A 26805-nucleotide genomic window follows, 5' to 3' on the forward strand; every position below is an offset into this window, starting at 1 on the left:
GTTCATTTTTTCTTTACTTAGAATAACATTAAACAAACAACACTATGCCAAATAGAAACTGCAAAAAAAAAAAGAGCCTCTTTTAAAAGTACGTTTAATGCAGGTTTTTCCTGTTCTTTGAACAACAGGGTCCCACATTTTCATTTTGCAGTGTGCCTGGTAAATTATGTAGCTGGTCCTGGGTTACAGTGGGCATTTTTTTTGTTTGTTTTAGGTTTTACTGAACCTGCCTCTGATTAAACCTCACTATTTATAAAATAGGTCATCACAAAATTGTTGTAAAAGATGGCAAAAACTGACATGTCTGTCAAAGGGAGCTGTTTAAATAAATTACAGAGCCTCTGTTCAATGGAATACTGCACAAATGTGAAAGAGCATGAGAAAGCGCCACATGTATCAGTAGGGAAAGATTTCCAAATAACACTTAAGTGGGAAAGATAGCAGTTAAGTGAGAAAGATATATGTGAATATATACTACATTTTTAATAAAAAGGGGGGAAAAGAATATATACTTATAATACTTAAAATATTAAATTAAAAAATCACCTACTAGGTTTTGGGATGGAGGACTGAGGCACTGAGTTACGGACGAGGCCCACAGAGTTAGGATTTACATCTCCGTGGCCACTAGGCTATCTTTCACAGTCAGTGCCAGAGACACATCTTGCCCATTAATAACCTGGCATTCAGAATGCCAGTTTGAGGGAGAATCATGGTTTGTAAGAAAGTGATATTGTTGCATAACGTTGGATGTATGCTCCAAGATGTCACATTTAAAAACAGCTGTGTTAATTCCACTTCTGGTTACTTATCCAAAGAAATCCAAAACACAAATTCAAAAAGATATATGTACCCCTATGTTAACTGCAGCATTATTTACAATAGCAAAGATATGGAAGTAACCTAAGTGCTCATCAATAGACAAGTGAATAAAGAAGATGTGGTATATACACACAGTGGAATATTACTTAGCCATGAAAAAGAATGAAATCTTACCATTTCCAATGGCATGGATAAACTTAGAGGGCATTATACTAAGTTAAATAAGTCAAAGACAAATACCATATAATTTCACTTATATGTGGAATCTAAATAAACTAACAAAACAGGAACAGACTCAGATGCAGAGAACAAACTGATGGTTTGTTTCTGATGGGAGGGGGTTAGAGGGCAGGGTGGGGGAAGGTAAAGGGATTTAGAAGTACAAATAGTAGTTACAAAATTGTCATGGGGACGTAAAGCCAGCATAGGGAATATAGTCAATAATATTATAATAACTGTGTATGGTACCAGATGGGTACTAGACTTTTTAAGTTATATAAATGTCTAACCACTATGCTGAACACCTTAAACTAATATAAAATCATAACAAATGCCAGCTGTAATTGAAAAAAAATTATGCACATTTACCTGGACACACATACAAAAATAAAATCCCCTACCCCCTTATACCCCTGCTATAACAAGGGAATACATAATTAGGGTCCAAAACATTCAGTCCTGTAAAATGTATAAGTAAATTCTGTAAAATAAGAGCAATACAATCTTTCAGGCAGTCTTAATTCTCAAACACATAAAAAAATAAAAACAAAAACAGGTATGAAGGATAATGAAACTTAAATGTACACGAAAGACCACACTAAATCAAGAATCCTTAATGACAGTGGGAAAGTCACTTTATAATCATCCCTAGACTCTCCTCCACATAGGAACTCAGCCCATTTTTGTTTGAGAACATGGACTCCCCAGGGTAGGAGGCAAACAAAAAAGTGTATTATATTCTGTACGCATTATCATGGAGTATTTACTTTACCTGAATTTTTGTAAAACTCTTAAGATCTTGTGAGAAGATAATGCTTAATTTTCTCCAGAGGAAGAGTGAGGGACAACAAATAACTATAATTCCTACTTCATCCCCTACGAGATGAGAGATAGTCCAATAAAAAGGATGCTGGCTTTGGAGTGAATCAGAGATGAATAAGTCTTTTTACTTGCTAGTCATTTTGTGTGATGCTCCCCTGATCCTCACCTTGTTCCTCTGCTTAAGGACTGGCCCATTTATAACCTCCATCATATTATCCCCCAACTCAGGTTAGGTGCCCCTGTTCCAGTGTTCCTATACCATCTGCTGAAACTTCCCAATAGATGACTTATTCTGCTGTATCGTCACCTCCTGTTTAAGTGTCTTTCTCCTCCATTAGCTCATACGATTCTCCAAGACAGAAACTACCTATGTATCTTTCTATCCCCAGTGCCGAAGATACACTTGGAAGCCTCTTTATAAATGTCTGCTAATGTCAAGTAATTTACAGTAGATAAAGAAGTTAAGCTTCACTGACAATTAGGACCAGCTTTAATATCTGGTTGGAGAAACAGGCTGGGAAAACCACAGCCTCTTGGTCTAGACTAGTCTAGGCTCAATAGTGCCATTTTAGGAAATTATCTGCACCAAGGTCTTTAGGGGCCCTCTGCTGCTCTAGCAGGTTTGCTTCTTTGCCATATTCTAACACCTTCAACCTCTAGTGAGCTCCTCCATTCCCAAGTTTCTTTTTCTGCCCAAGGAGACACTTATTTTTTAAACACTGTTGCAAAGCACAAAAGTCATAACCCTAATTCAGTGGATTTCAAAAGCCCTTCACAGTATAGATTCCTAACTCCTTTTACTTTCCCAGGAAATTTACAGAATTCTAAACATACTGTTATAATTTTACAATACTTTCAGATGACAGAAGCCACTACAGAACACCTATTTCTATTTCCTGCCTCCAGCTCTTCCGAGGAGACCAAGCGGCACCATTTCTGTTGCTACATAAATTAGCACTTCTGTAATGCTCTGTACAGTTTACTGAATTTTTCAAGGTCCAGCTCAAAATATCATTCTTCATGAAGCCTTCTTTTACTAGGCAAGAAAATAAGTTGGGTTCCTTCACAGCCTAAATATTTAAAATTTCTCCACACTCTGCTGGTGCCTTTGTCTGCTCTCCACGCCACATACTTCTATGTCTTGCCAATGTTCTTATCCAGCCTTGAAGCAGATGTTCCCTGATGTCTGGAACCCCTTTTACAACCAGTCCTGTCTGTCTGCTCCCAGCTCCATTCCCTCCCTTGCTCTTAGAGGCTAAAGCTCTAAAAACTATAGTTCCCAAGCTTGCCAGCTTGGTTGTTAGTGAAGTTCTGCCAATACCAGAAACTGGTAAGAGACTGGAAGATGGGATGAGAGAAAACATTTCTCTGTTTCTGGTGGTACTGCAGCTAGTACAGTGGCAGAGGCCTATGGGTTCTAGCATTCCTGTTCAGACAGCATGGTTCCACGGTGACAGCAGTAGTGAGTGTTCCCAGGCGTTAGCCATGCAGAGTTCCTGTGCTTATGCTGCCTACTTTGGTTTCCCTACATCAATTACTAACAAGAACCTAGAACATAAAAGCCACCAGGATTTGTGGGTACACTCTGACTGCTGGCAGACACAGCAGGAACACTGAAGGGCCTAATGCTGGTAAGGAAAGCTTCTTCTTGTTCTCCAGAAGGGCTAGAGAACCTTGAATTTGGAGCCCAGGGGTCCATGCTCTAGTTACTATCTCTTAAGCAGAGATAGAGCCAATGGTAAGAATGGAGAGGGACTTATGAGAGCTCATGTTTTCCAGAAGAACTAGGAGACTTTAAGAGGGGAAACAAGACTCATCTAATGCTAAATAGCACAGGCTAGTATCAGTGTAAAGTGCTTACTGCTCCCCCAAGTCTTTGTAAAAGCATATTCTCTATTCATCTACAAGACTCATAAGAAGAGCTATTAAAAAAAAAGAAAGAAATGCAAATGGCCCTTAAACATCTGAGAAGACATTCAATTTCTCTCATAAGAGAAATGTAGTCAAAACCTCACTGAGATACCTTCTTTACGTATCTAACTGGCAGAAACCCAGAAGTCTGACAATATATGCCACTGGCAAGGCTGGAGGAAATAGTCATTATCATACATTGCCAATGAGAATTTAAAAAGGGTACAGTCCCTATGGAGGTGAATTTGGTAATATCTGGCAAAATTATCCTTGCATTTACTCTCTGATCATGTAACTTTCTTCTTGGGATTACACAGACATATTAGCAAAAATAGGAAATGACTTATGCACAAGGCAACAGCATAATTTGTAGCAGCAGAAGATTGAAAACAACCCAAATGGTTCATCAATAGATAACTGGTTGAATAAACTGCAGGACCTCTACACTAATGAATACTGTGCAGCTATAAAAATGAATCAATAATATCTTTCTACATAGCTAGCTCTAGCATTAAGAAAAAGAAAGTGTACAAAATATAGCTAGACATATTTGTCTAGCATGTGAAAAAGAAAGTATGTATAATATACAGTATGCTACCAATGTTGGGGAAGATACAATATATAAGTTAAGGTTACTTATTCTTCATTTTTAAAAACAGGACAACCCAAAAAACTAAGGAGAAAAAGAAAATACCTGCAGGAATGGGGGTGGTGGTGGTAATATAAGCTTGATTTCTATAATATAGCTCTTTCATAAATTTGATTTGGAAACCATGTATATATTTTACATAGTTATAAGAAAAAAGGTACTTTGAAGACAATCACTAAATATTGAAAGGGAAATGAAACAAATGAATCAAACTGTATACTAAAATAGTGGCATGATCACGCAGAGAATTATTTTAAGTGACTTTAGAGCACAGCAATTTTACTATATATCTCTAGTGGATATACACTAAAGTCCTAAAAACTAATTGCAAAAATCTTAAACTATTTTCAAAAATCATATGGCACACAGTTGTACAGGTACTGTAATTTGAGACTGTTTGGTAGGCACTGGGTACAGAGCAATGTATTATTGTGCTATCACTGGTGACCAAGATTTTCAGCACAGAAAAAAGGAGGTGAAAGATCAAAAGGTGAAAGTGCAAGTGATTGAAAGGTGTCTAATTTATTTAATCCCATAAATGCAAAATAATATATATTCCCCCCACTAAAAAAATAAAAACAAACAAACCTCATTGATCAATTTTAGAGGATGCTAGGTTCACTTTGAAAACTGGTAAATAAAAAGAAAGAATATAACATTTATCCTTCTCTTCCTGAGCAAAAAGCACCTATCTCAGGATAACCAAATGAGTGCTGAAAAAAATTTTCTCTTTCTAGCTACTGCATGAAGAAGGAATGACAGAATCAGCGGTTAACTATTTTGCAATTTTGAATAAATGTGACTGAATATCCAAAAGAGGCAACCAATGATTTTCTGTGTTTCTTGACAAACACATATCCTACCACCTATAGGGCATTCTTACAAAAATAATAAATTAAAATAAAACTTGAATCAGATTAAACCTCTACCAAGTTACAACAAATACAACAGAGGAACATATCAGAAATTACCCTTGGGGACTTAATCGACAAAATACAGGCTATTAGAAATGCTGCAGAATAAAAACCTAGTCTCTTCAACAAATAAATTGTAATTAGAGAGAGAGAGAGACAGAGAGGGAAAAGGGAACCTACAGATTTAAAGACACATGAGAGTCACAACAGCTATTTATTGATGGTTTGGACTTTATCTGAATTCTGATTTAAACAACCTGTAAAAACACATAGATTCATTCCAGACTTTCATTCACCCAATTAGGGACATTTGAACACTGAACATTCAATACTCATTAAGAATTGTTATTCAATTTTGGGGTATTATAATGATATTGTGATTATGACTACAAAAAGAGGAGCCCTTAATTTTAGAGATTAATTTTGAAATATTTATGGATAAGACAATAAACTCTCTAGGATAGGCTTCAAAATAATCTGTTGGGGAGGAGTAGGTAGTATACAGATAAAACTACATTGTCTGTGAGTTGATAGTTCCTTAAGATGGGTGTTGAGTACTTGTCTCTCTATCTGAATAACTAATAGGGTATTCAAAGAAGTGAATTTAAATTCACTTACGAGATTAAATGCAAAGGAAGTTTTGACAACGATTATGAGAAAGTGGAAGGACTTGGCACATGCCATGTGTGAATCACAAAGTGGAGAGCCAGGGCAAAGCAAACACATTCTTCGGGAGGTTGAATGCTTATAAAATAGCAGTCATATCTATTCTAATTATTTCTTCCATGCTTCACTGGTAAGATAGGTTCAAGCACCACATATATGCCTCCTAACAAAGAGGAGACTGTCATCACAGGCTGACTCTCCCGGGCAAGAATGTAACCCAGTATGATCCCGAAGCAGCCACCACAGGAATGCGCAGATGAGGTAGGAGAATGCTGTGAGGAGAGTGTGACGCTCAGGTGTAGTCAGTGTGGTCAAAGCTCCCCTGGATACAGGAATCCCCTTGGTTCCCAAGCTTCCCCGTGAGTATGTACAAGTGAAGCAGCATGAAGAATGACATGCTGTCAACAAAAATGGGGGAAAACCCTTTAGAAGACAAATCTTATAAAGCAAATATAGTTTATTTTTATTTGTGTTTTTCCTGGCATCATTATACATTTTGAGTAATAACATTAAAATTTTATTTTAAAAAATAACACAAACATTTTAAAAGTAATTATAAGGACTATAAGGAGAACACCACTCTAATTAGAGTAGCTTACACCAGGAAACAGAGACCAGGAACTGTAAAAGAAAGTTCTGAATCTTGAAACAGCAAAACAGGGTTTGATACCTTATTAGTTATTCATGATGACTTTGTTTTAGTTTTACTCTTTTTTTCCCCATGAAAATCTGGAGTTTATATCAGTGGCTCTCAAGGGTGGAATGCATATTTCACAGGATGTAGGAAGAAGGAAGCAGCTGTTCCTACAATTGGAAAGCAACTCTGGGTGGTTCTGACACATACTGTGCCCACACTAGAGGACAACTCCTTCCTTAGAAGGTCTGTGTGCAGCCAAAATGTACCTGAGATCATCAACAAGGAAAGCTGGCCATTACTACTGCAGACACCCCTTTAAACTAAGCAGATCTGCCACATCAGACATGCACTCCCTCAGGACTCACACACCTCCCTGCCTGCCCAGCATGGGGGCAGCTATGAGCTAAGAAGATGGTAGGAGGACCAGAGGGAATCCCATTGTAGGCCGTCTGCCCACACGTGCACCACACATCTGCCTATCTGTACCACTGTTCCCATCTGGCTGAGGGATGTTGACAAGCAGATGATTTCAGTGTTCTCTGCTCTCAGACTTGTGAGTATCATAGAAAAGGCTCAAAAAAAGTGTTTTGACCACTGAAAACACTTCTTGCATCTCTGAAATCTCTCACTCTTGATATGCCTGAAGCTATCATGGCTTTTGATAATTCTCTGGTAATTACAGTGTCCACAAACCTGTCCTTTCTCCAATGGAAATGCGGGCCTTTTTAAAGTAGGTGGCACCTTGTATGTAGCATGTTTAAAACTGCAGTGCACTGGGCTGAAATGAGTAAACAAATGCTTCACATTTTATGACTAGGAAAGTGGCCTGGTTTCTAAGATCCTTCCCAGTGAGGACTCTCATCAGTACACACACAGTGAGGTCTGCAGTCTATAAAAGGATCTGGGAGGACCCATGACCCTCCCCACAGCCCCCATCACACAGCCCACAAAATTAAAAGCCTTGATAATATCAGGTAATGCTTCAGTACTATTAAATTTCAAATTACTTAAAAGTCACAAAAAATTTTAACATTTATATTTAATATTAAAAATCATATCCATAACAAATTTAAAACCAAATTATTTATTTTAGTTGAGCTCTAGAAGTTCTCTATATGTTGGAATAATTTCCACTCCCACTACTTTATAATATTACTTTCCTAAATTTCTTATAGGTAAAGGATTCCATTTAGGGCACAGCAGGTTTTAGGAAAATTCACACTTATGACCAAAGAATTAGAAAAAGACTTGCAAGTTACAGTCATGCTCCCCATTCTGGTCATCACCATGTTTTTAGGACGTCTGTCACTATGTTATGTGTCCCAGCATGGACAGGACTTGAGAAAGAGAGGGGAAGTGAATCCCTCTGTAAAGGCAGAGTTCCGTTTTAGGTATACCAAGGCAGGGGCGTCTTATCACCCCAACCTAAACATACAGGGTACATGTTCAGAGAAGCTACAGTAAAGGCACAGATTTAAGACTCTAGTCAAACTATGATCCTTGCAAGAGCTAAGTAAAAACCTGAGGGCATAGGAAAAAGGAATAAAAAGAAAAAGTCACTCATGATATCTAGAATGTCAAGACCTGGATGGACTATACACAATGCCAGACTAAATAGTACCTGAAACTAAAACAAACACAAAACACAACAAAATACAACAGAAAGCAACCAGACAAATAATTAAACCAAAATTAAAAACACAGTTTTGAAAGATCAGTCTGTAAGTATTTCCTTCCAGGAAACTTGACTTTCACAATGACAATTTGGTTACTCTGGTCTTATTCAAATTATATGTAAGCATTTTCTTGAGGTGAACTTGGATATGGACTGATGTGTCCATGAAAAGAAGATACATTCACACTAAATAAAAGTCAAAAATACCTGCAGAGCCTTAGGAAGTGTGAGCACTAGATCAATATTACACAGACTTCCTGATCTTACCCACCGTTAAACACAGAAAAGCCTTCAGTGTGAAAGGCTTTGCCCGACTATCATAAGCATTCCCCACATAGCAAATCTCAATGAATCACTAGAACATTTTCAATTCTTAACTACTAGTAAAATACTTATATTCTTTTATGTTTATTGGAATTATTACTTTGACTATTTCTAAAAATATAAGCCCTCCCCTATGTAACTAAGCCATATGGCATTCAAATCTACCAGACTTTAGTCAAAGCTGATTAAGGGATGAATTTAGATCAATTAATGGAATAACAAAATATTTAAAGATAAAATATCCAAGTATATGTACAAAATGTTATTGTAATACTTACCTATCAGGCCCTTTTCAAGAGTGAAGGTTTTGTTTGTAAACATACATTCAAAAGCCACAATGTGAAAAATCTTGTTCACTGTGTTGTGAGTCCCAACTATTCGAATATACCTGGGGGTAAAAAGAAAAGAAAATCTGTTGAAGAAAATGAGCTTCCATTGCAACCAATCCAAAAATAATAGAATAAGACATATTACATATAATACAGTGTACCAGGGCACGAACTAAAGGAGACTTTGAACTTGACTTCAGACTCTGCTCCTTAGGGCTAGCAAAATTAGGGAGATACCACTTTCCAGAGAATTAAGTAGAACTTAGATTTGATTTACCTAGAAAATCAAGCCAGGTACTGTTCAGCTCGAACCCTGAATGTCAGTGCAATTATACGTCCATGAGACATTTATGCTGGAGACTAACAAACAGCTTCTATCTTCACCTTGTGGTTAGGAATGCGCCGGTGCAGAGGTGCACAAACACACGTAAAATCAAATGCTTTCCAACTCAATAAAAGATTTCATCCATTGGAGACAAATGCATGAAATCAATATTCCTTTCTGGTTTAAAAGAAAACCCACAGAAACTACTGGAAATGATTCAGCTTCTTGTATTTTAATATTGCCCCCAAATCCTTGTTAGGAAGTTAACCCTTTATACTTACCCCAGCCCCCCCACTTGAGTGCTGGGGAAGCCTTCTCCTGACCTGAGGAAGTGATGTGCAGAGGTGACCCAGCCTGCTCTGCAGCCTCACTCCTGGCCACACGGATCTGGCATCTGCACACAGTGCAGAGTTTCACAGGGCTGGTCTTGAGCATCTTGGCCTGTTCCCCCCTGTATCTCCCTGGAGGCTTCACCTCCAACAAATAAGCATTAACCTTGGAGTGACTTGTTCCTTTCACTCTCCAAAGGGATCCAACAGTTCACAGGTTAATGAACAGACAAACCCACTCTTCTGAGTGTCACAAAAATCCAAGAGGAGTGTGCCACATTCTTGTTGGAATTCAAAGGAAGAACCAGGAAAAATAAGTTTATTAACTGATAATGCTCTACCAAATTATGAACTATGTGCTCTTACAGGATGGGACATATTAAATGAACAGATTTCAATTAGGAGATGACAGACTGGGCCAGGGTTCAGCAATATCCTCTCCACACTGTGTAAAACAACCTCCGACTTAGATGATATAATTTTACTTCTGAGTTAATCGCTGTTCACTAATTCGGTAATTTCCTTACATTTCTCATCACTCCAAGTTAACTGTATAACGTAAATGCCGATTTAAAAAATTCACATTAAGGAGATTTGGAGGTTTTATATCATCAGTATTTTCCCTCCTGTTTCTTCAAGCCTGAATCTCACAGCATTCCCTGTGCACCTCATTTAGCCATCTGCTCCTTGAGACGAGCTGATCACTCATCTTCATAACCAATATAAATGCTGTCTCCTGGACTGAGTTCAGCATGCCCACACACAATGCAGAGTGATGCTGTTTCCCAGTGTGGAGAGTCAGGGCAACCGCTCCATCACCTGAGCTCTCTGGTGAAGCAGGAAGTTGAGCCCTGTTCTCTTGAGCCCTCGAGGCAGACAGAAGTTCCTGAATTTACTGGGTTTGGGTGGATAGCTGGGGTTCTTTCAAAATAAGTTCAAGCCCTGACTGGGGTGGCTCCAGGGTTGAGAGCCTGCAACCTGAAAGGTTGCCCTTTTGATTCCTGGTCAGGACACATGCCTGGGTTGCGGGTTTGGCCCCTGGTTGCAAGCGTGTGAGAAGAAACTGGTGTTTCTCTTGTATATTGATGTTTCTCTCCTTTCTCCTTCCCTCCCTCTCTCTCTAAAAATAAATAAATAAAATCTTTTAAAAAATCTAAATGGTCTGAGCAGAACAGATTGTGTTGTTCTTTAGTGTTGATGGTAACACGCTCTCTGGGCTTTCTGGAAGGGGAGGGGTGTGTTAAGCCTGGCACCTTGGCCTGAATCTAATTTTGTCCATTTCCTTAAACCCACAGAAACTTAACCAGCATAGCATTTTAAACTGCTTATGGTCGTGACAGCCTGAGTGCTGCTGTCTGCAACCTTGGCGGGAATGGAGGGAATGTGGTTTGGTGGAATTTGATCAGATCATTTTCCTGTTCCCTAGTTCCACTAAAGGAGAGACAGCTCTCCTAATACTGTGTAAGACAGAGAAGCCAGAAAGTGACTAATAGGACCTTTTCCCATAGGCATTTCTTAAGGTTAATAGTCCGGCTGACTAAGGGATACAGTAATGATCCCCCCTCCCTTTCTTTCTTTTTAAAACATTATATGGAACCAAGATCTCATAGTCATTTCCCAAATTTTACCCCCTGCCTCGTTCCCCAATTATAAGGAACTGAAAATAAAAATTGTACTGGAATACATTTTACAGCCTTAATGATAGTGTTTGTGATAACAAAAAAGATAATACATATGGTTGGAAAAGCACCAAGAGATGCTTCCAGATGAAAAGTTCTATATAAATGAAGATACTGTTATCTCTGCTACATAATCCTGAGGTCAAACTAGCAATTTACCACTGTATATCACACTTCTTGATTAGTCTGTTAAATGTAATGCTCATAACAAGTTTAATTATTCCATTTCTACAATACTTTCTAAGTCTCCATAAAATTATAGCATAATTTACAAAAATGGCATAAAGTCCCTATTCAAATACACATTTAAAAAATGGTAACAAAGTCACAAGAAAGAAATGATGCTCCTTTTCTCCAGCAAGTTGCTGCTGAGCATATAGGATTCTGTCCTTTACTGAAAATCTCAACTACAGCTAGGAAACAGGCTTCACATCATCCCCCAGCCTCACTGACTGGAGCCTTACATTAAGAACATAGAGGCCCTGTGCAGCCCAGAAGGAGAAGTGCCCTGATCCATGAGCAATGTCTAGATGGAGAGGGAGGCAGCACAGAGTTTCTTAATGGGGCTCACTATGGAGTCTCCCCGAGGCAGGAGAGAAGTTATTACTACCTGAGATAGTGAAAATCCAAGGGATGGGGGTGGAAAAGAGTCCCCTCTTCTTTACTTTTTGAAAAGCAGAGCAAAACTTGCTCTGGGTCATAACACTTAAACAGGAGAGGTAGACACCACATGTTTTTTTCTGTCATGAAAGATTTTGAATAATAAGCAAAGTTTAAGATTAATTTTTTTCCTTTCAACGTCACCTTTTCAATGCACAGTCAGACTCAGATTTAGCCTGATAATAAGGGCAGTGACAGCTAGTGACTTCATCAGTGTTCAGGGAGACTACTTTTGAAAAATGTAACAGCGATATTTTGTTCTCTCGCAAGTCCTCAACAGCAGTGCAGACAGTTGGAAGATAATTAAAACTTAAACAGCGCTAAGGAAGGCAGATACACGACAGATTGGCCATTTCTTGTGAGGATGAATGCTGTCCACATGAGCCCCACTGTAACAGTCTGCTTCCAAAATTCTCCCTTCTCTAGGTCAGTTGTTAGCTGCTGATAAAGACTGGATCCTGAACACAGTCCACAGAAGGATGTTTCTTTTCGATGCTGAAGTCTCTAGGAGCTATAATATTGTGGGTGAAAACAGATTTTGTCTTCTTCAATGAAATGGAATCTAAAACCTCCAAGGATAGCACTCTGAAACTGAAAGGCACTAGAGTTTTGAAGAACATGCTTTGGAGTCTAAAAGAACCAGGTCTGTAGTCCAGCCCCATCATTTAATTAGCTGTGTCACTTTGGGAGGAAAATGCTTTGAGCCTTTTTAAGCTTTAGTTTCCTTCTCTATAAAAGGAGGTCAGTAACACAGGCCTTATAGAATATAAATGAGGTAAGTATGTAAAGTGTCTAATGGCAGTGCTTGGCAAAGCAGGATATGTTTAAATAAAAATTTAAAGAGCAGATTGTTAGATACAGAAGTTCTTGGCTTGAACTTTGAGAAAACCATTGTCTGGGAGAGAATTCCTACTGTGGATGTTAAAATGGTACATTGATAATGAGACAGGCCCAGGGGCAGACTTCAAGAACCCAGGCAGGGTCTCATCCTTCCTCTTAGGGTACAGCAGCAAAGACACTAAGGGCCACAGTAAGAAGCTGCATCCCAAGTATGGATAACCTGGCTCTGTGGTATTTCTGCTTTAAGGCCCTAGTCAGTAGAAAAGCTTGTTTAAAATGCATTTGACTTGACTCAGCTATGCATTAGAAGGCAAGGGAGGAATCTTTTGCCCATGTTTGGTCCAGTGACCCATACCCAACAGAACATTTCTTTATCGTACTAACCCTAGAAGTTTAAGAAAAACAGAATTTCCTAATAGTAGATAGACATCAGAATACTGTGACCTACAGGAATTTTGCTTTGGAGATTTCATCATATTCCCTGTCTGCTCTGGGAAGGTACAAATTCCTATTCTTACCTATGTTTCCATCATTTCTTATCAGGATGCTAGCAGATTTATTTCCTAAGTCACACACATCACATCTTTAGCATACTAAGAGAGAGAGAGCGAGAGAGAGAAAGACAGAGACAGAGAGAGAGAGAGAGAGAGAGAGAGAGAGAGAGAGAGAGAGTACCAGCAACTTGTATATTCCTAATTTAAGTCCCTTGGTATTTATTCTCTAGTCTTCTCTAGTCTTTCTAGTCTTTAGTTCTGGTGGAGTACAAGCCTACTTGTAGCAGGTTATACTACAAAATAAAACTGAATTCAGTAAGAAATATTTAAATGAGCTCTCAAGGGATCAACTAAAGCCAAAATCCATCAGAATTCTATTTTTTGGTAGACAAAGTTTATTCTCAAAGGGAATTTTATATCCCTGGGTTAAACAAAGACCCTTGAGAAAACTAGAGTTGGCCTAAGACTGGTACAGAAGAAGGGATCCTTCCCATGCCGGCTCTCCCTCTGAGGCAGCCACAGAAAACTCGGAGGAGAAAAACTGTTCTTGGCTGTGGTCAGATGCAGTGACATAACAAAAACTCTAGCTACAGCTTTCCTAGGGATTTGGAACCATGTGGAGTTTGGATCACCGTTTCTAAGATTTCCTATTTGACCTTTCCTTTGAAGGATATACTAAGAATGTACATAAACAATTCTCTAACCCCAAACGCAGGTAATGTCTGTGAGTTTCCCTAGTCTAAAATTTTCTGTCTGTTCTGGGTCCAATGCTAGTGCTCTTATAATCAAACCAGACTGAAGGGGGAAGTGAATTCAGGTCTTGTTGCTAAGGCAGCAAGTAGAAAACAGTTTACTGCCAGAATGACGAAAAGCTTCTAGAAAAAGCATGTTGCAACAGAAAAGATTTGTTAGTCTTACAAAACCTTCCCTCTGGCTGATCTGTGGAGCTATAGATTCTTGTCCACTGACTTCAGCAAAGGCCCCAGCAGCGTTTGCTTATTTGGGAGAGGAAGAATTATTGGGAGGTTAAACACTGCGTCCAGAGTTAGCCTAAGCAGAGGCTGCTGTTTCAGAGAGCAGCCCTGACGCTGTGGGACAGAGGGAGCAATCCCGTTCCACCACCTCCACCACTCAACCTGAAGGGCACAGCAAACCAGTCCTCTGTGTCTCAGAGAAAACTGATGGTATGCACATCAAGTATGCAGAAGGGAAAAGATGGGCGAATAATTACTAACACATGAGAACCCAGTACTACCATAATAGGCAGTCATTCCAACTTTAGAGATAAATATTTAAGTGCTGTTTTTATTTGGAAGAAATAAATGAATTTTGAACAGTGATGGGCTTTTTTTCCCATCCTCAAATATGCAGAACCTAAAATCTGCCATGAAAATATGGCTTCAACTTACGAAATTATATTTGGAGTTAATATCACAAAAAGGATTTAATTGTAATGTTTATATAAATTATATGAAAATAATATAATATGTAAAATTTGTGTAATTCACTCAAATTCTCTGCTTATATATTTCCTCTTATAGGCATATTGGGTAAGTCTGCTTTTAATCAAGATTTAAACATGTACAAGGCATAAGAAATTGTGTTAATCACTGTGAGGAATGAACCCAAAAGACAGGACATAAACCTTCATCTAAAGAAGTTTATAGTGCAGTCTAGAAGGGAAGACTAAAATATGTAGTGATGAGGAGAAAGACAAAAGAGCTTCTCACCTATTCACACATGGTAGTCTAACCTTCAAACACCAAATTTAGCAACATGAACTTTAAAATGAACATGGCTAAAAGAGAAACACACACACACACACACACACACACACAAATGATGACTGACTCAGCCAACAAATATTAACTGAGTATCTACTGTGTGTCAGCTACTGTTCCTGGGTGTTGGGATATGGGATTGAATAAATATAAAATCTCTTTCCCATGAAATTTACATTTCAGGTCAGGAAACAGCAAGTTAAAAAGTCAAATAGTTACATACTAGTTGGTAGGTGATCTATTTAGCACAGAACTTTACAGACCATCTTGTTAAACCAGAAAGATAACAGTCTGAAACCTGTCTCTGCAAGAAGAGAGGAAGGTCAAGGGGAAAGGCACAACTCTGCCTGAGAACAGGGAGAAAGTGTAAATGAGTCTGGGGTGTAGACACAGTATACCTATTACAGACATTTAACAGGATATAAGCAAAAATTTAATTAAGTAGGCCTCTTTGAATCTGGAAAGAGGAACTGATTTGAATTTCATGGGAAGAAATGTGTTATTTATTTTATGGTTTAGTTTTCTTTTTATCTTTGTTTTTTTTAGACTGTAATTTTCAAGGGACTGTAGAGACAAAATGGGAAGTAGAAGATATAAAATGAAAAATGAGCTTTAGAGAGAAGGACAGAGGGAAGAACAGAAAAAGAGAGGGGAGAGAGGGAAAAAGAGAGCATGAATATGAATAAACCAATCCCTTCTCTATCTCTGTTAAGTGCTAATGTGAACAAATCCCCATGTGGGAATACTGTTAACCAATCTTATTACTCAATAAAACATTTGAAACCAACACAAAGTATATTTTAAGAAATAGAACTAAATTACCAAAAGTTCAACATTTGCATTTTTTCATTAACTTTTCCCCTAGTCTGAGATGCTAGGGGAGGGAGAGAACATTTCACTAGTTTTATCTTTAAAATGGCTGCATTATCTTTTTCAGTTTATCCAATAGGCTATGCATTTCCATGAATGTAGACAAATGAGTCTAATGGAATTGTGCACTAGAGAAAAAGCAGAAGAAAATTAAATTTGTTAGTTTCCCTACATATTTGTAACAACTCATTTGGTGGTTATGACCTGTAGCAAGACTGCTTTAGGAACATGAAGGGTAAGGAAAGTCTCTCTCTCTTTCTCTCTCTCTATTTCTTTATCTCTCAACTAAGATTATGATGGTATATGCCATTTATTGTAACTTAAAATTTTGAGGGCTGGAGGAGTCCATCTTCTTTCTTCCTTTTAGAGTGAAAAATTAAATAGTGAAGAAGGCAAACAGAAGGAGAAAAGATTTGCCACTTCTCAAAGAAAAATCTCAGAATCCTTCTAAGCATGTAAACATTTGACACACTAGGAAATAAGACAGGAACTGCCCAAGATAGTCAGAATAACAGGAGTGAAAACTGAGCATCAAAGCCAAGGGAGTAATAAGGAGGGCATGGGGAGTAAGGAAATCACAAATCTTCAGCCCAGACCCCTGAGAAATTAGCACTGGAATCAAAGTAAATGCTCCCATCTTCTGAACACATCCACATGCTAGCCTTGGCATGCGTTACCTCCTTCCCCGTTATCTCCAATCAGGCTGGAGACTGTGCTCAAAGTTCCACAGAACATCTGCCCCTCAAAGGTTCTGTATTGTTTACAAGACATGTAAAGAAACCTGTGTTGCAGGTAATAATATCTCCTTAGAGAACTAACTAAAATATATTTGGGGAAACCAAGCCAAACCCATAAAAGCCCCACACTAGTCCCAGACTGCTTCAATGTTCACAAAAACTATCAGACACCCTTCTTCACCTTTGGGAAGTTCTGGACCTTCACCTAGATAAATGGGTCAGGAAAAAAAATCTAGAGATTTGCTTAGCACATAATTTAAGCATCAGTATAATTATGTACAAAGCAACCAACCAGAGGCAGAGTAGTCAAAGTAAATTTAAAAAATACTACCAAACACTGGTGAGAAGTATTTTTGTCTCGGGTACCAAATGGGTATGGATACGTACAATGTGCTAGCTCGGGGACTGTTAAAGCTGGAAGGGCACGACTGACTTCACTGTGGAAGCCTGTCCTCCCATTTCCAAAGAGCATGAAGGATTACTAATTTCAGCACTACTGGTATAAGAGATCTTGCTGCTAAAATCTGTCAATGTGTTATAACTTTAACATAAGAAAAATAGAAAAGAAAACAGCAAGATGCTCTAAGCGGCACTACTTGGTGGTTTACAGAGTCTGCGGCTTATAGTAAGGCTGAGCAGACACGGGAGTTTCAAACCTAACACTCTGCCCAATCATTTTAAGATACCTCCCCATATTCACACCATTTGTGCTAAGAGTCCTATGCACAGCTTAAGTTCAATTTTGAAGACTGTACCCAACCCATATTTCTGGATTAGCAAGAAGGTTGGGAGATGGAGTACTTGGCAAGGATCGCTTTTCCCCTACCCAAAGCTTCTTGAGAGTTCAACCATTCATGACCTAGACTTTACTGGTACAGCATTTAGTGCTAAGCCACTGATCAGAAAGGAAATGTCAATCCTTACACTTGTTTCAGAAATTCAAGGAAAGAAAAACATATGAGGTAAAGGCATATCAAGTAAAATGTGTACTTTGTAAGAGAGGATTTATTTTTTTAATAAACAGAAAGGCTCTATGATATTATTAATAGTCACTACTACTGCTGTGGTGTTGGGATTCCTCATTAAAATAAAACTGGCTTAACTATTTCTTTTTCTTCTTTAAAATTTTTTATTGTTGTTTAAGTATAGTTGTCTCCATTTCCCCCCACCATTTCCCCTGCCCCACCCACCCCCACCTCCCTTTTCCATCCTACTCCCCTTTGGCTTTGTTCGTTGGTCCTTTATACGTGTTTCTTGATGTCCCTTTGATGCCACACCCCCCATTACCCTCACCTGCCTCCCCTCTGGTTACTGTCAGTTTGTTCTTTATTTCAATGTCACTGGTTATATTTTGCTTGCTTGTTTGTTTTGTTGATTAGGTTCCACTTATAGGTGAGACCATATGGCATTTGTCCTTCACTGACTGGTTTATTTCACTTAGCATAATGCTCTCCAGATCTATCCATGCTGTCTTTCTTTCTGCTGCATAGTATTCCATGTGTAAATGTACCACAAGACTCCTCCAAGGAGGACATACAGAGGGCCCAGAGACATCTGAAAGGATGTTCAGCATCACTAGCCATCAGAGAGATGCAAATTAAAACCACAATGAGATACCACTTCACACTGGTCAGAATGCCATCATAAACAAATCAACAAACAAGTGCTGGTGAGGTTATGGAGAAAAGGGAACCCTCACACACTGTTGGTGGGAATGCAGACTGGTGCAGCCACTGTGGAAAAAAACAGTTTGGAATTTCCTCAGAAAACTAAAAATGGAATTGCCATTTCATCCAGCAATTTCACTGCTGGGATTATACCCTAAGAATCCTGAAACACCTATCCAAAAGAACCTATGCTCCCTAATGGTCCTAGCAGTACAATTTATAATAGCCAAGTGCTGGAAACAAGCTAAGTGCCCATTAGTGAAGGAGTGGATCTTTTTCTTCTTTTACATTTTAAACAATCAAGTTTTACACATATGTAATTTAAGAAGTTGAACAGCCTGTAAGGTTTATATAAAACATACTCCTCACATGATCCATTTTCTCCCTTCACCACTACCTGTTTTAGTGGGATTTTTAGGATTTATTTCATATCTATAATTATCCTGCTTGTAATGCTACTTCTTGGATTTTCGGTTTTAGGCTTTATCTACAAATATTTAGCTATCCCATCTCCACATGCACCCTTTCCTATCCCCTCAATTTGTTTATTTATTTAAGTTTTACTTATTGATTTGAGAGAGAGAGGGGAAGGAAGAGAAGGAGAAGGAGAGAGACAGAGAGAAAGAAGGAGAGAGAGAGAAACATAGATTTGTTGTTCCACTTATTTATGCATTTCTTGGTTGCTTGTATGTGCCCTGACCAGAGATTTAATCAAAACAAAGCCTTGGTGTATGGGGACTATGCACTTAACTGAGATACCCAGTCAGAGCCTACTCCCTCCCAATTTAGATTAGATTGTAACTTTGGCTGAATCAATATTCAGTGTTTATATTATGATTTTGTAAACATTAATCAAAACTAATATATGAAGTACTTTCCTTTCCTGAACAATTTTTTCCCTACTAGAGTTAAAAATTGTCTTGGTTTTTTGTTATGCTTAGTTTTGTACTCAACACTAATTCACCTCTTCTGTCCCAGCTCTCCCTTACTTGAACTAAAGCTCTTCTCAAAACATCTGACACAATTGGGTATTTCTAGCAATTTCTTCTTCTTGAAAAAGTCTCCTCCTAGGCCTTTTGGCTGGTTTCAATCAAGTCTGATCACTCTCTAAATCTTAAACAAGCTGTCATCCTGGGATCTGTCTTCACCATCATTCTAGAGATTCCTTTCATTTTCCCCCCACACTAAACCAGCCCTCTCCTGTGTCTCATGTTGTTTCCTTTCCTGGTCCACTCTCTTATCTTTATGGAGAGCATCTCCTATAATCCGGAATTTGGAAGGTAAAAATTTTAAGGCTTTGTTTGTCTGAACATATCTTTATTTAGTCTACTTCCATATTTGATTGGTAGTTTGTCTGGATATAGACTTTTAAGTTGAAAGTAGTTTTTCTTCAGAACTTGAAGGTCTAGTCTACTGACTGTCGAGCTTCTAGTTTTGCCAGAAGCCATTATGATACATGACTTGGCTTCTCTCCTCTTCTTCCTCCTCCTCTTCCCTCTCCCCTCCTCTTCTCTTTCTCCTTCTCCTCCTTCCTTAAGAAAAAAATGTCCTGCTATAGAAACATGTAGATTTCCTCAACATTTCTAGTATTCTGAAACTTCATGATAACATGCCCTGGTGGGGGTCTGTTTTCTTCCAGTGGGCTGGGCACTCAGATGGCCCTTACAATCTGGAAACCCATGTTGTTCAGCTTTGGTAAATTTTCTTGAATTATTTTTATCAACTTCTTCTGGATTTCTTCTAATCTCTCTTTATGAAACGTTTAGTTTTAGATTGGACCTCCTTATCTTCACCTGCACTTTCATACTTTCTCTAGTTGCTGTCTTTTTGTCATTTTGTCCTCCTTTCTGGGAATGTTCTTTATCATCTGTGCTATCTACCAAGTTTTTCATTTTTGCTTTAATATTTTAAATTGCCAACTATATTTCTTATTCTTCTAATGTTCTCTTTTTATGGCATCTTCTTCTTGGGCTAAGATTGCCATATTTACTCTAATTCTCTGAAGACTCTAATTGTCTTGGAGTAAATATGGCAATCTTAGCCCAGGAAGATGTCATAAAATAGAGAACATTAGGAAAATATTATTATATAATAAAATAAAAATAAAATATTATTATTATATTTTAGTTTTTATTTCCCCATATAATTTTTTTCATGTTTGTTTCCTATTTGTTTTTTCAGATGTCTGGTTGTCAAGAAGGTTTCCAGAAAAAAACCTAGACATACAACAGAAAATTGTGAAAATATAGTTGCCTGAATGTGTCAGTTGTCAGGAAATCCCCACTTTCAGATTCTTTAGCTCTTGTCTGGTCAGATTGCCTAGGAAGATGTTTTTAGCTCACTGCATGGAAGGTATAGGCTTGACTAACAGAGTTCTAGAAGTTCAGGGCAGGGGTGCGTGTGTGTGTGTGTGTGTGTGTGTGTGTAGGGATGGAGGGCAAGGTATTACTGAGAGGTGGGGTCTCAGCACTTGACCACTTAATCTTCTTATAGTACAACCTTTCTTAACTGTGTATGGTGTCTTTCCAGGTGTCAGACAGAGAAAGAAAAATACTTTATGATCTGATCTCACTTATATGTAGTTTCTAAAAAAGCATAACTCACCAAAACAGAGTAGAATAGTGGTTGCCAGGGGCTGGGGATGGGGTGGGACAAAAGGAGATGTTGGTTAAAAACTTATGAAGACAGGGAAGGAAGTTATAAGATAAATAAGTTCTGGTGATCTAATGTACAGCATGGTTGATACAGGGTGCAGCCAAGAGGGGTGCCCCAAACAGGGATTTGGAGTGGGGTCCCGAAATCAAGGTATCCAGGAAATATTAGAAAGACATATAACAAGTTCTCACCCCCTTCCCCTTCAGGTGTTAGTTAGGAGAAGGGACAAACAGAGCAGGGCCATTGAGAACTGTTTTGCATAGCAACAGCTTTACAGCTAACCTCCAGGCATGGTCATTTAACATATCTATAACCTTTAACTGGTTGCATAGATATGTTAAATAGCTGTGACCAGGCTTTGAGCCAGGGGGAGGGAAGTCACTTCCACCCAAGATGTAACTGGAGGGCAGATCCCCTGAGTTACAGCACCTGCGTGAAAGCTTGGAGATGATTGGCTCCACGACATGGGGCCACACCTGCCCAGACTCATGATGGCAACCCAGTAAAGCTGGAAGGATATGGGAGTGCTGGAAAGTGTAGCCGATTGTGGGAGGAGTCGAAAGTGGGGCTGCAGAGGAAGACTGGAGCAGGGATTTAAACCGAGATGTGGCAGCTATAAGACCAGAGAACCACTTGCTCCTTAGCAGAGTGAGGACTCCCGCAGCTCTGTGAGACAGAATTACCCTGCAACTTTAGCAGAGAACTGCCACTTGGCTTTGGCAGAGTGGCGACCCGCCCCCCATCCCTGCAGCTTTCTGGAGAGATCCATGAGGTTTTGCTAGAGTGCAGACCCCTGCAGCTTTGGTAGAAGAGGACCACATGGCTTTGGGGTGCTCCCTTTGGCTGTGTGGCCTGGGAAGCAGGAGAGACTTTGCCTGGAAGAAAGGTGAAAGAACTCTTGCCAGTAGGCCATGAGAAGGTGCCACATGGCTTTGGGCTAATTGGAGATCCTGCCTGGACAGCAACATAGCTGATTATGCCAGTGGCCTGAAACACAGACCTTTGCTTCTTTTCCAGAGTTACGGTACCCTGAATTAGGGCAGGGGGAGAAGGAAGTACTGTGGGCATCTGGGGGTATCCAAAAGGACTTTGATATTTTAATGAAGACATTAGGTCACTACTTTAAGTCTGTATAGCATTAAATAAACATTTCTTTTCCTTTTCACAAATTTCTGGCATTGAGAGATGTCTTTCCTATAAGGCGGCAGACATAACAAACCTGGCGGGGGGTCCTTTCAGTAATAGTATATTGTGTACCTGCCTTGGCCCTGTGTGGGTGTGTTCTGTAACATCGTGACTTCAATTAACAAAGCTGCATTATATACTTGAAAGTTACTTGGTTTGAATCCAAGATGGAGGAATAGGTGGTCGCACCGTACCTCCTCGTACAACCAAGATTAGAAAACCAATAATTTACAACAATAATTTACTATCAGAATAACACCCAGATCCGGCAGAGGATTTATCTGAATGGAAGTCGGGCAGCCAAGAAGTTGAAGTAGACGCGTTCATCCAGACCGGTAGGAGAAGACGAGCCAGCGGGCGCGGGGCTGGCTCGGGTCGGCGGCGCGCGGAGGTCGGGGGAAGGTTTGGCGCGAAATCGCCGCAAAAGCCATCGGGCGCGTAAGAAGGCAGCGGTGATCCCTGAGTGTGCAAGCTGCGGCTGGCAGACCCAGAGGGGCAGCAATTGTGGACCAGGGCAGAACTCGCGGCCCAGACAAGGGTCTGAGTCCAGGGGAACGGAACTACCGCCATTGTTTTCTCCCGCCCCGCTCCCGCCCCGCCCCCACATATAACGTTACAATCTAGCGACTGGGGTGCCCAGCCCCGGTGAGCACCTAAGGCTCCGCCCCCCCACCGTAACAAGAGCGACCAGACCAGGAAAAAAAAAAAAAAAAAAAGGAGAGAAAGGGGGAAAAAAAAATATGTTTTCAACAGAGCAAATCAGTCCCCCAGGACTCATCCTTTTGAGCGACCAAGAATTAGCCAATCTATCAGATGCGCAGTTCAAAACACTGGTGATCAGAAAGCTCACGGAACTGGTGGATTTTGGACGAAATTTAGATGAAAGAATGCAGAGTACCATAAAACAGATGCAGGAAGACACGCGGAGGAGAGCCAATAGTGAAAGGAAGGAATATGAGTCTCAAAACACTACAGTGGACCAGAAGGAAGATAGAATCAACCAAGCAGGAAAGCATGATGAAATAAGAATTCAAAAAATTGAGGAAAAGATTAAGAGCATCCAAGACACCTTTAAACATTCCAATATCCGAATTATAGGGGTACCAGAATCAGAAGGGGAAAAGCAACAGATTGAGCACGTATTTGAACAAATAATAAAGGAGAACTTCCCCAATCTGGCAAAGGGAACAGTCTTCCAAGAAATCCAAGAAGCTCAGAGAGCCCCAAAGAAGTTGGACCCAAGAAGAAACACACCAAGGCACATCATAATTACATTAGCCAAGGTAAAAACGAAGGAGAGAATCCTAGAAGCAGCAAGAGGTAAGGGGACAGTCACCTACAAAGGAGTTCCCATCAGACTGTCAGCTGATTTCTCCAAAGAGACCTTACAGGAAAGAAGGGGCTGGAAAGAAATATTCCAAGTCATGAAAGGCAAGGACCTACATCCCAGATTGCTCTATCCAGCAAAGCTCTCAATTAAAATGGAAGGGCAGATAAAGTGCTTCTCAGATAAGGTCAAGTTAAAGGAGTTCATCATCACCAAGCCCTTATTTTATGAAATGCTAAAGGGACTTATCTAAGAAAAGAAGATAAAGAAAAGACATGTATAGTAAAAGGACAGCAAACTCACAAATATCAACAACCACGCCTAAAGCAAAACCAAAAGAAATTAAGTAAACAATTAGAACAGGAACAGAACCACAGAAATGGAGGGCACATGGAGGGTTAGCAGCAGTAGGGGTGGGAGGAGGAGAGAGGGGGAAAAGGTATAGAGAATAAGTAGCATAAAATGTAGGTTGAAATTAGATAGGGGGAGGGCAAGAATAGTACGGGTAATGTAGAAACTAAAGAACTCATAAATATGACACATGGACATGAACTATAGGGGGAAATGTGGGTGGGAGGGGGTACAGGGTGGAGGGGAGAGAAGGGGGGAAATGGGACAACTGTAATAGCATAATCAATAAAATATATTAAAAAAAAAGAAAGTTACTAAGAGAGTAGATCTTAAATGTTCTCACCACAAGTGTACAAAAAAGGTACTGTGTGAGGTGAAGAAAGTGCTAACTAACCTTACTATGGTAGTGGTTTGACATTATTTAAGTATATCAAAGCATCATGTTACACATCATCATATTAAGCTTATACAATGTTATCTGTCACTATATCTCAATAAAGCTGGTGGGGAAAAAAAGAATAAATTTCCAGTTTTTTATCAGAGTGGTGGAGAAGCGGTCAAAGATCTGTGAAGTGGGGGAGAGAATCTGGAGCTCTTCATTTTTTCATAAACAAAGAGTTATCCAATCCTCCTCATTTTAGCCTTTTCCTACTACTTCATACAGTACGGCTTCAAAGACTAGCTCTTCTAATTCCTAAGCTTTTGCAGATTCAGTGGCTTAGAATTCAGTTTCCTTGAGCCTGTTAAATCATTTACCACTAGTTCATCTGCTTTGCAGCTTCTTCTTTCATGTTTTACCTCCTCTTCCTATTTTCTTTACCCTTGTAGGTTAATACCTAAAACAAATCCCTTTATCATCATTTTAGTGGAGTTTTCTTCTGAAGGGCTGAGACTTGTGTGTTCATTCTGCCACCATTTCCTGAAAAGCTTAATTTGATTCACAAGAGTTTGTTCACGCCCGTGGCTATTCCTATAAGGATAAAGGTCCAATCAAGATCTTTCTGGACTAACTCACAGAGTCTGAGACCTTAGGTCTTCCAAGCTGCCATGGCCACAGGGCACAACCTCTAAAACGGTTTGCTCCTTAGGACAATAAAATGGGAGATACCATCATTCCTTCTCACTTCCTTCCCTGCCTTGGGCCTGAGGGCTACAACTCTTTATTCCTCTCTGCCTCAAAATAACATTTTCACTTTGTTGCTGTTCCTCCTTCCTCTTCCTTGTGCCATTTCTCCCACCAGGTCTTCAACCAGTTGTCTCAGATTATTTAGCTATTTTATCTTCTGAACTGGCTTTTTGCCAATTAAATGTCCAAACAGGGATATGTTCAGACAGTCCCATAAATTATCACCATTCTGCAGAAAGATTCAAATCACTGAGTGATTTTGTTAGCCATGGTCTTCTTTCTAAAGGAAAGGGATGTGTGTGTGTGTGTGTGTGTGTGTGTGTAATTCCTACTGAATAAAAATAAAATAATTCAGCTCATCCTCACACTGAAACAGCTGCACAGACAGCATTGGCTGCTCTATTTATCTTGATAACTGTGGAAAAACACCATCTCCTCCACTTCCCGCTCCTTCCAGAACAATCATCACACTCCACATGCAGATGGGGCGATTTAGCCTCGCAGAGACAGGCTTGTCTGGTGTCCTTCCTGCACGTTCACACAGCACCCTTCCTTTGCTGCTGTTGGCAGGACCCAGTGGTTCAGATAACAGCTGTTGCAGAGGACCTGGTAGATTCAGCTGTGAGTTGCCTGGAGGCTTCCTAATGCCCCAGCTCAGCGAGCTCTATCTAAGCAGAGCCTTGGGAAGTGAATGCCAAAGTAGAAGAAAGTACATACTGATATCCTCTAATCCTTAGAGCTACTGCAGCAGCAGCAAAAGACGGGGGAGGAAAGATGAAGGAATACCTTATAGATGTGGGGAGCAGGGTGTCCAAGGTTCTTCAATAAGACAAATGGAGAGCAAGATGCAGGTGAAATCGGGAAAAACCTTTCAACAAGGGTCCATTCAATTTTACTGCTTACTCCAGGGACAAAAAGGAAACTCTCAAGTTGTCTGTTTTTATTCAGTGAGTCAGACAGGATTTGAAGAAAATAGGAAATGATTTCCAACTGATTGTGAACTTTTTGTTAAGCAAGGAAAGTGCACAGGATGACCAACCATTGAGGTTTGCCAGGTAACAAGCTGGTGTTAGTGGCAAAAGTCTCACAGCCCAGGAAACTGCTCAGTCTTAGGCAAACCGGGATAGATGTTCACCCTGCACCCCCAATAGCTATTTCCCCTTCCAGACTCAAGTGAATGAAGCTGGGCTGCATTCACATTCTGCTCAGCGCCTTCCTTATCTTCCAGGGCCGCTCCTGTCACACACACACTCTTCAGCCTATATCATGCACAGTCTAACAGACAGGGGCATGAAAAGGCCAGCCTGGGCTTGACTCTCAGTAGAAAAGGGAGCTGTGTCATTCAGAGTTCTCCCAGCTTCCTTTCTAGACTCCCTGTCAAAAATGCAAGCCTTCCAGCCCACACAGCTGAATCAGAGTGATCAAGGCAGAAACTGAAAGCACGACTCCTCTCAATGCCTGGAGAAACAGAGCATCCCCCAATACCTTTAAAATGCTGAACTCTGAGAGAAGAAAGCCAAGGAAAACTCCATTACACAGAGGCTGATAATTCAGGGTGTGGATTACTCAGGCTCTCTCCTCTGTTCTCTCCTCCCTCTGGCACTAGTTATTAGGCCATTTTACTGCTCATTAGCAGGGAGGAGGAGGAAAGAAAGGAGGGGGAAAGTCGAACTAGCCCATTTTTCTACTTATGAGCAGGTTTCCTAGGGAAGGTGTTCAAAATATTGATTAATGTGGTTCTTCAGTGGGGAAAGAGAACTGGGAAATGGGGGTTGTAGAACTACTTGTTGATTTTAATCATTTGGTCTCTC

General features: G+C 39.8%; 1 protein-coding gene across 2 annotated transcripts in view; it reads right to left on the reverse strand.

Annotated features, from left to right (window-relative positions):
* Positions 1-26805, reverse strand: part of BTBD9 (BTB domain containing 9) — a 458630-nt gene that overhangs the window by 148356 nt on the left and 283469 nt on the right. For both annotated transcript variants that reach the window (XM_028509172.2, XM_036024064.1), the window contains exon 7: positions 8918-9027. In XM_028509172.2, coding sequence (XP_028364973.1) covers positions 8918-9027 — 110 coding nt within the window. The remainder of the gene's footprint in view (positions 1-8917; positions 9028-26805) is intronic.

Source organism: Phyllostomus discolor, chromosome 4 (assembly GCF_004126475.2).
Source record: "Phyllostomus discolor isolate MPI-MPIP mPhyDis1 chromosome 4, mPhyDis1.pri.v3, whole genome shotgun sequence".
In the NCBI taxonomy this organism is placed as follows: Eukaryota; Metazoa; Chordata; class Mammalia; order Chiroptera; family Phyllostomidae; genus Phyllostomus; species Phyllostomus discolor.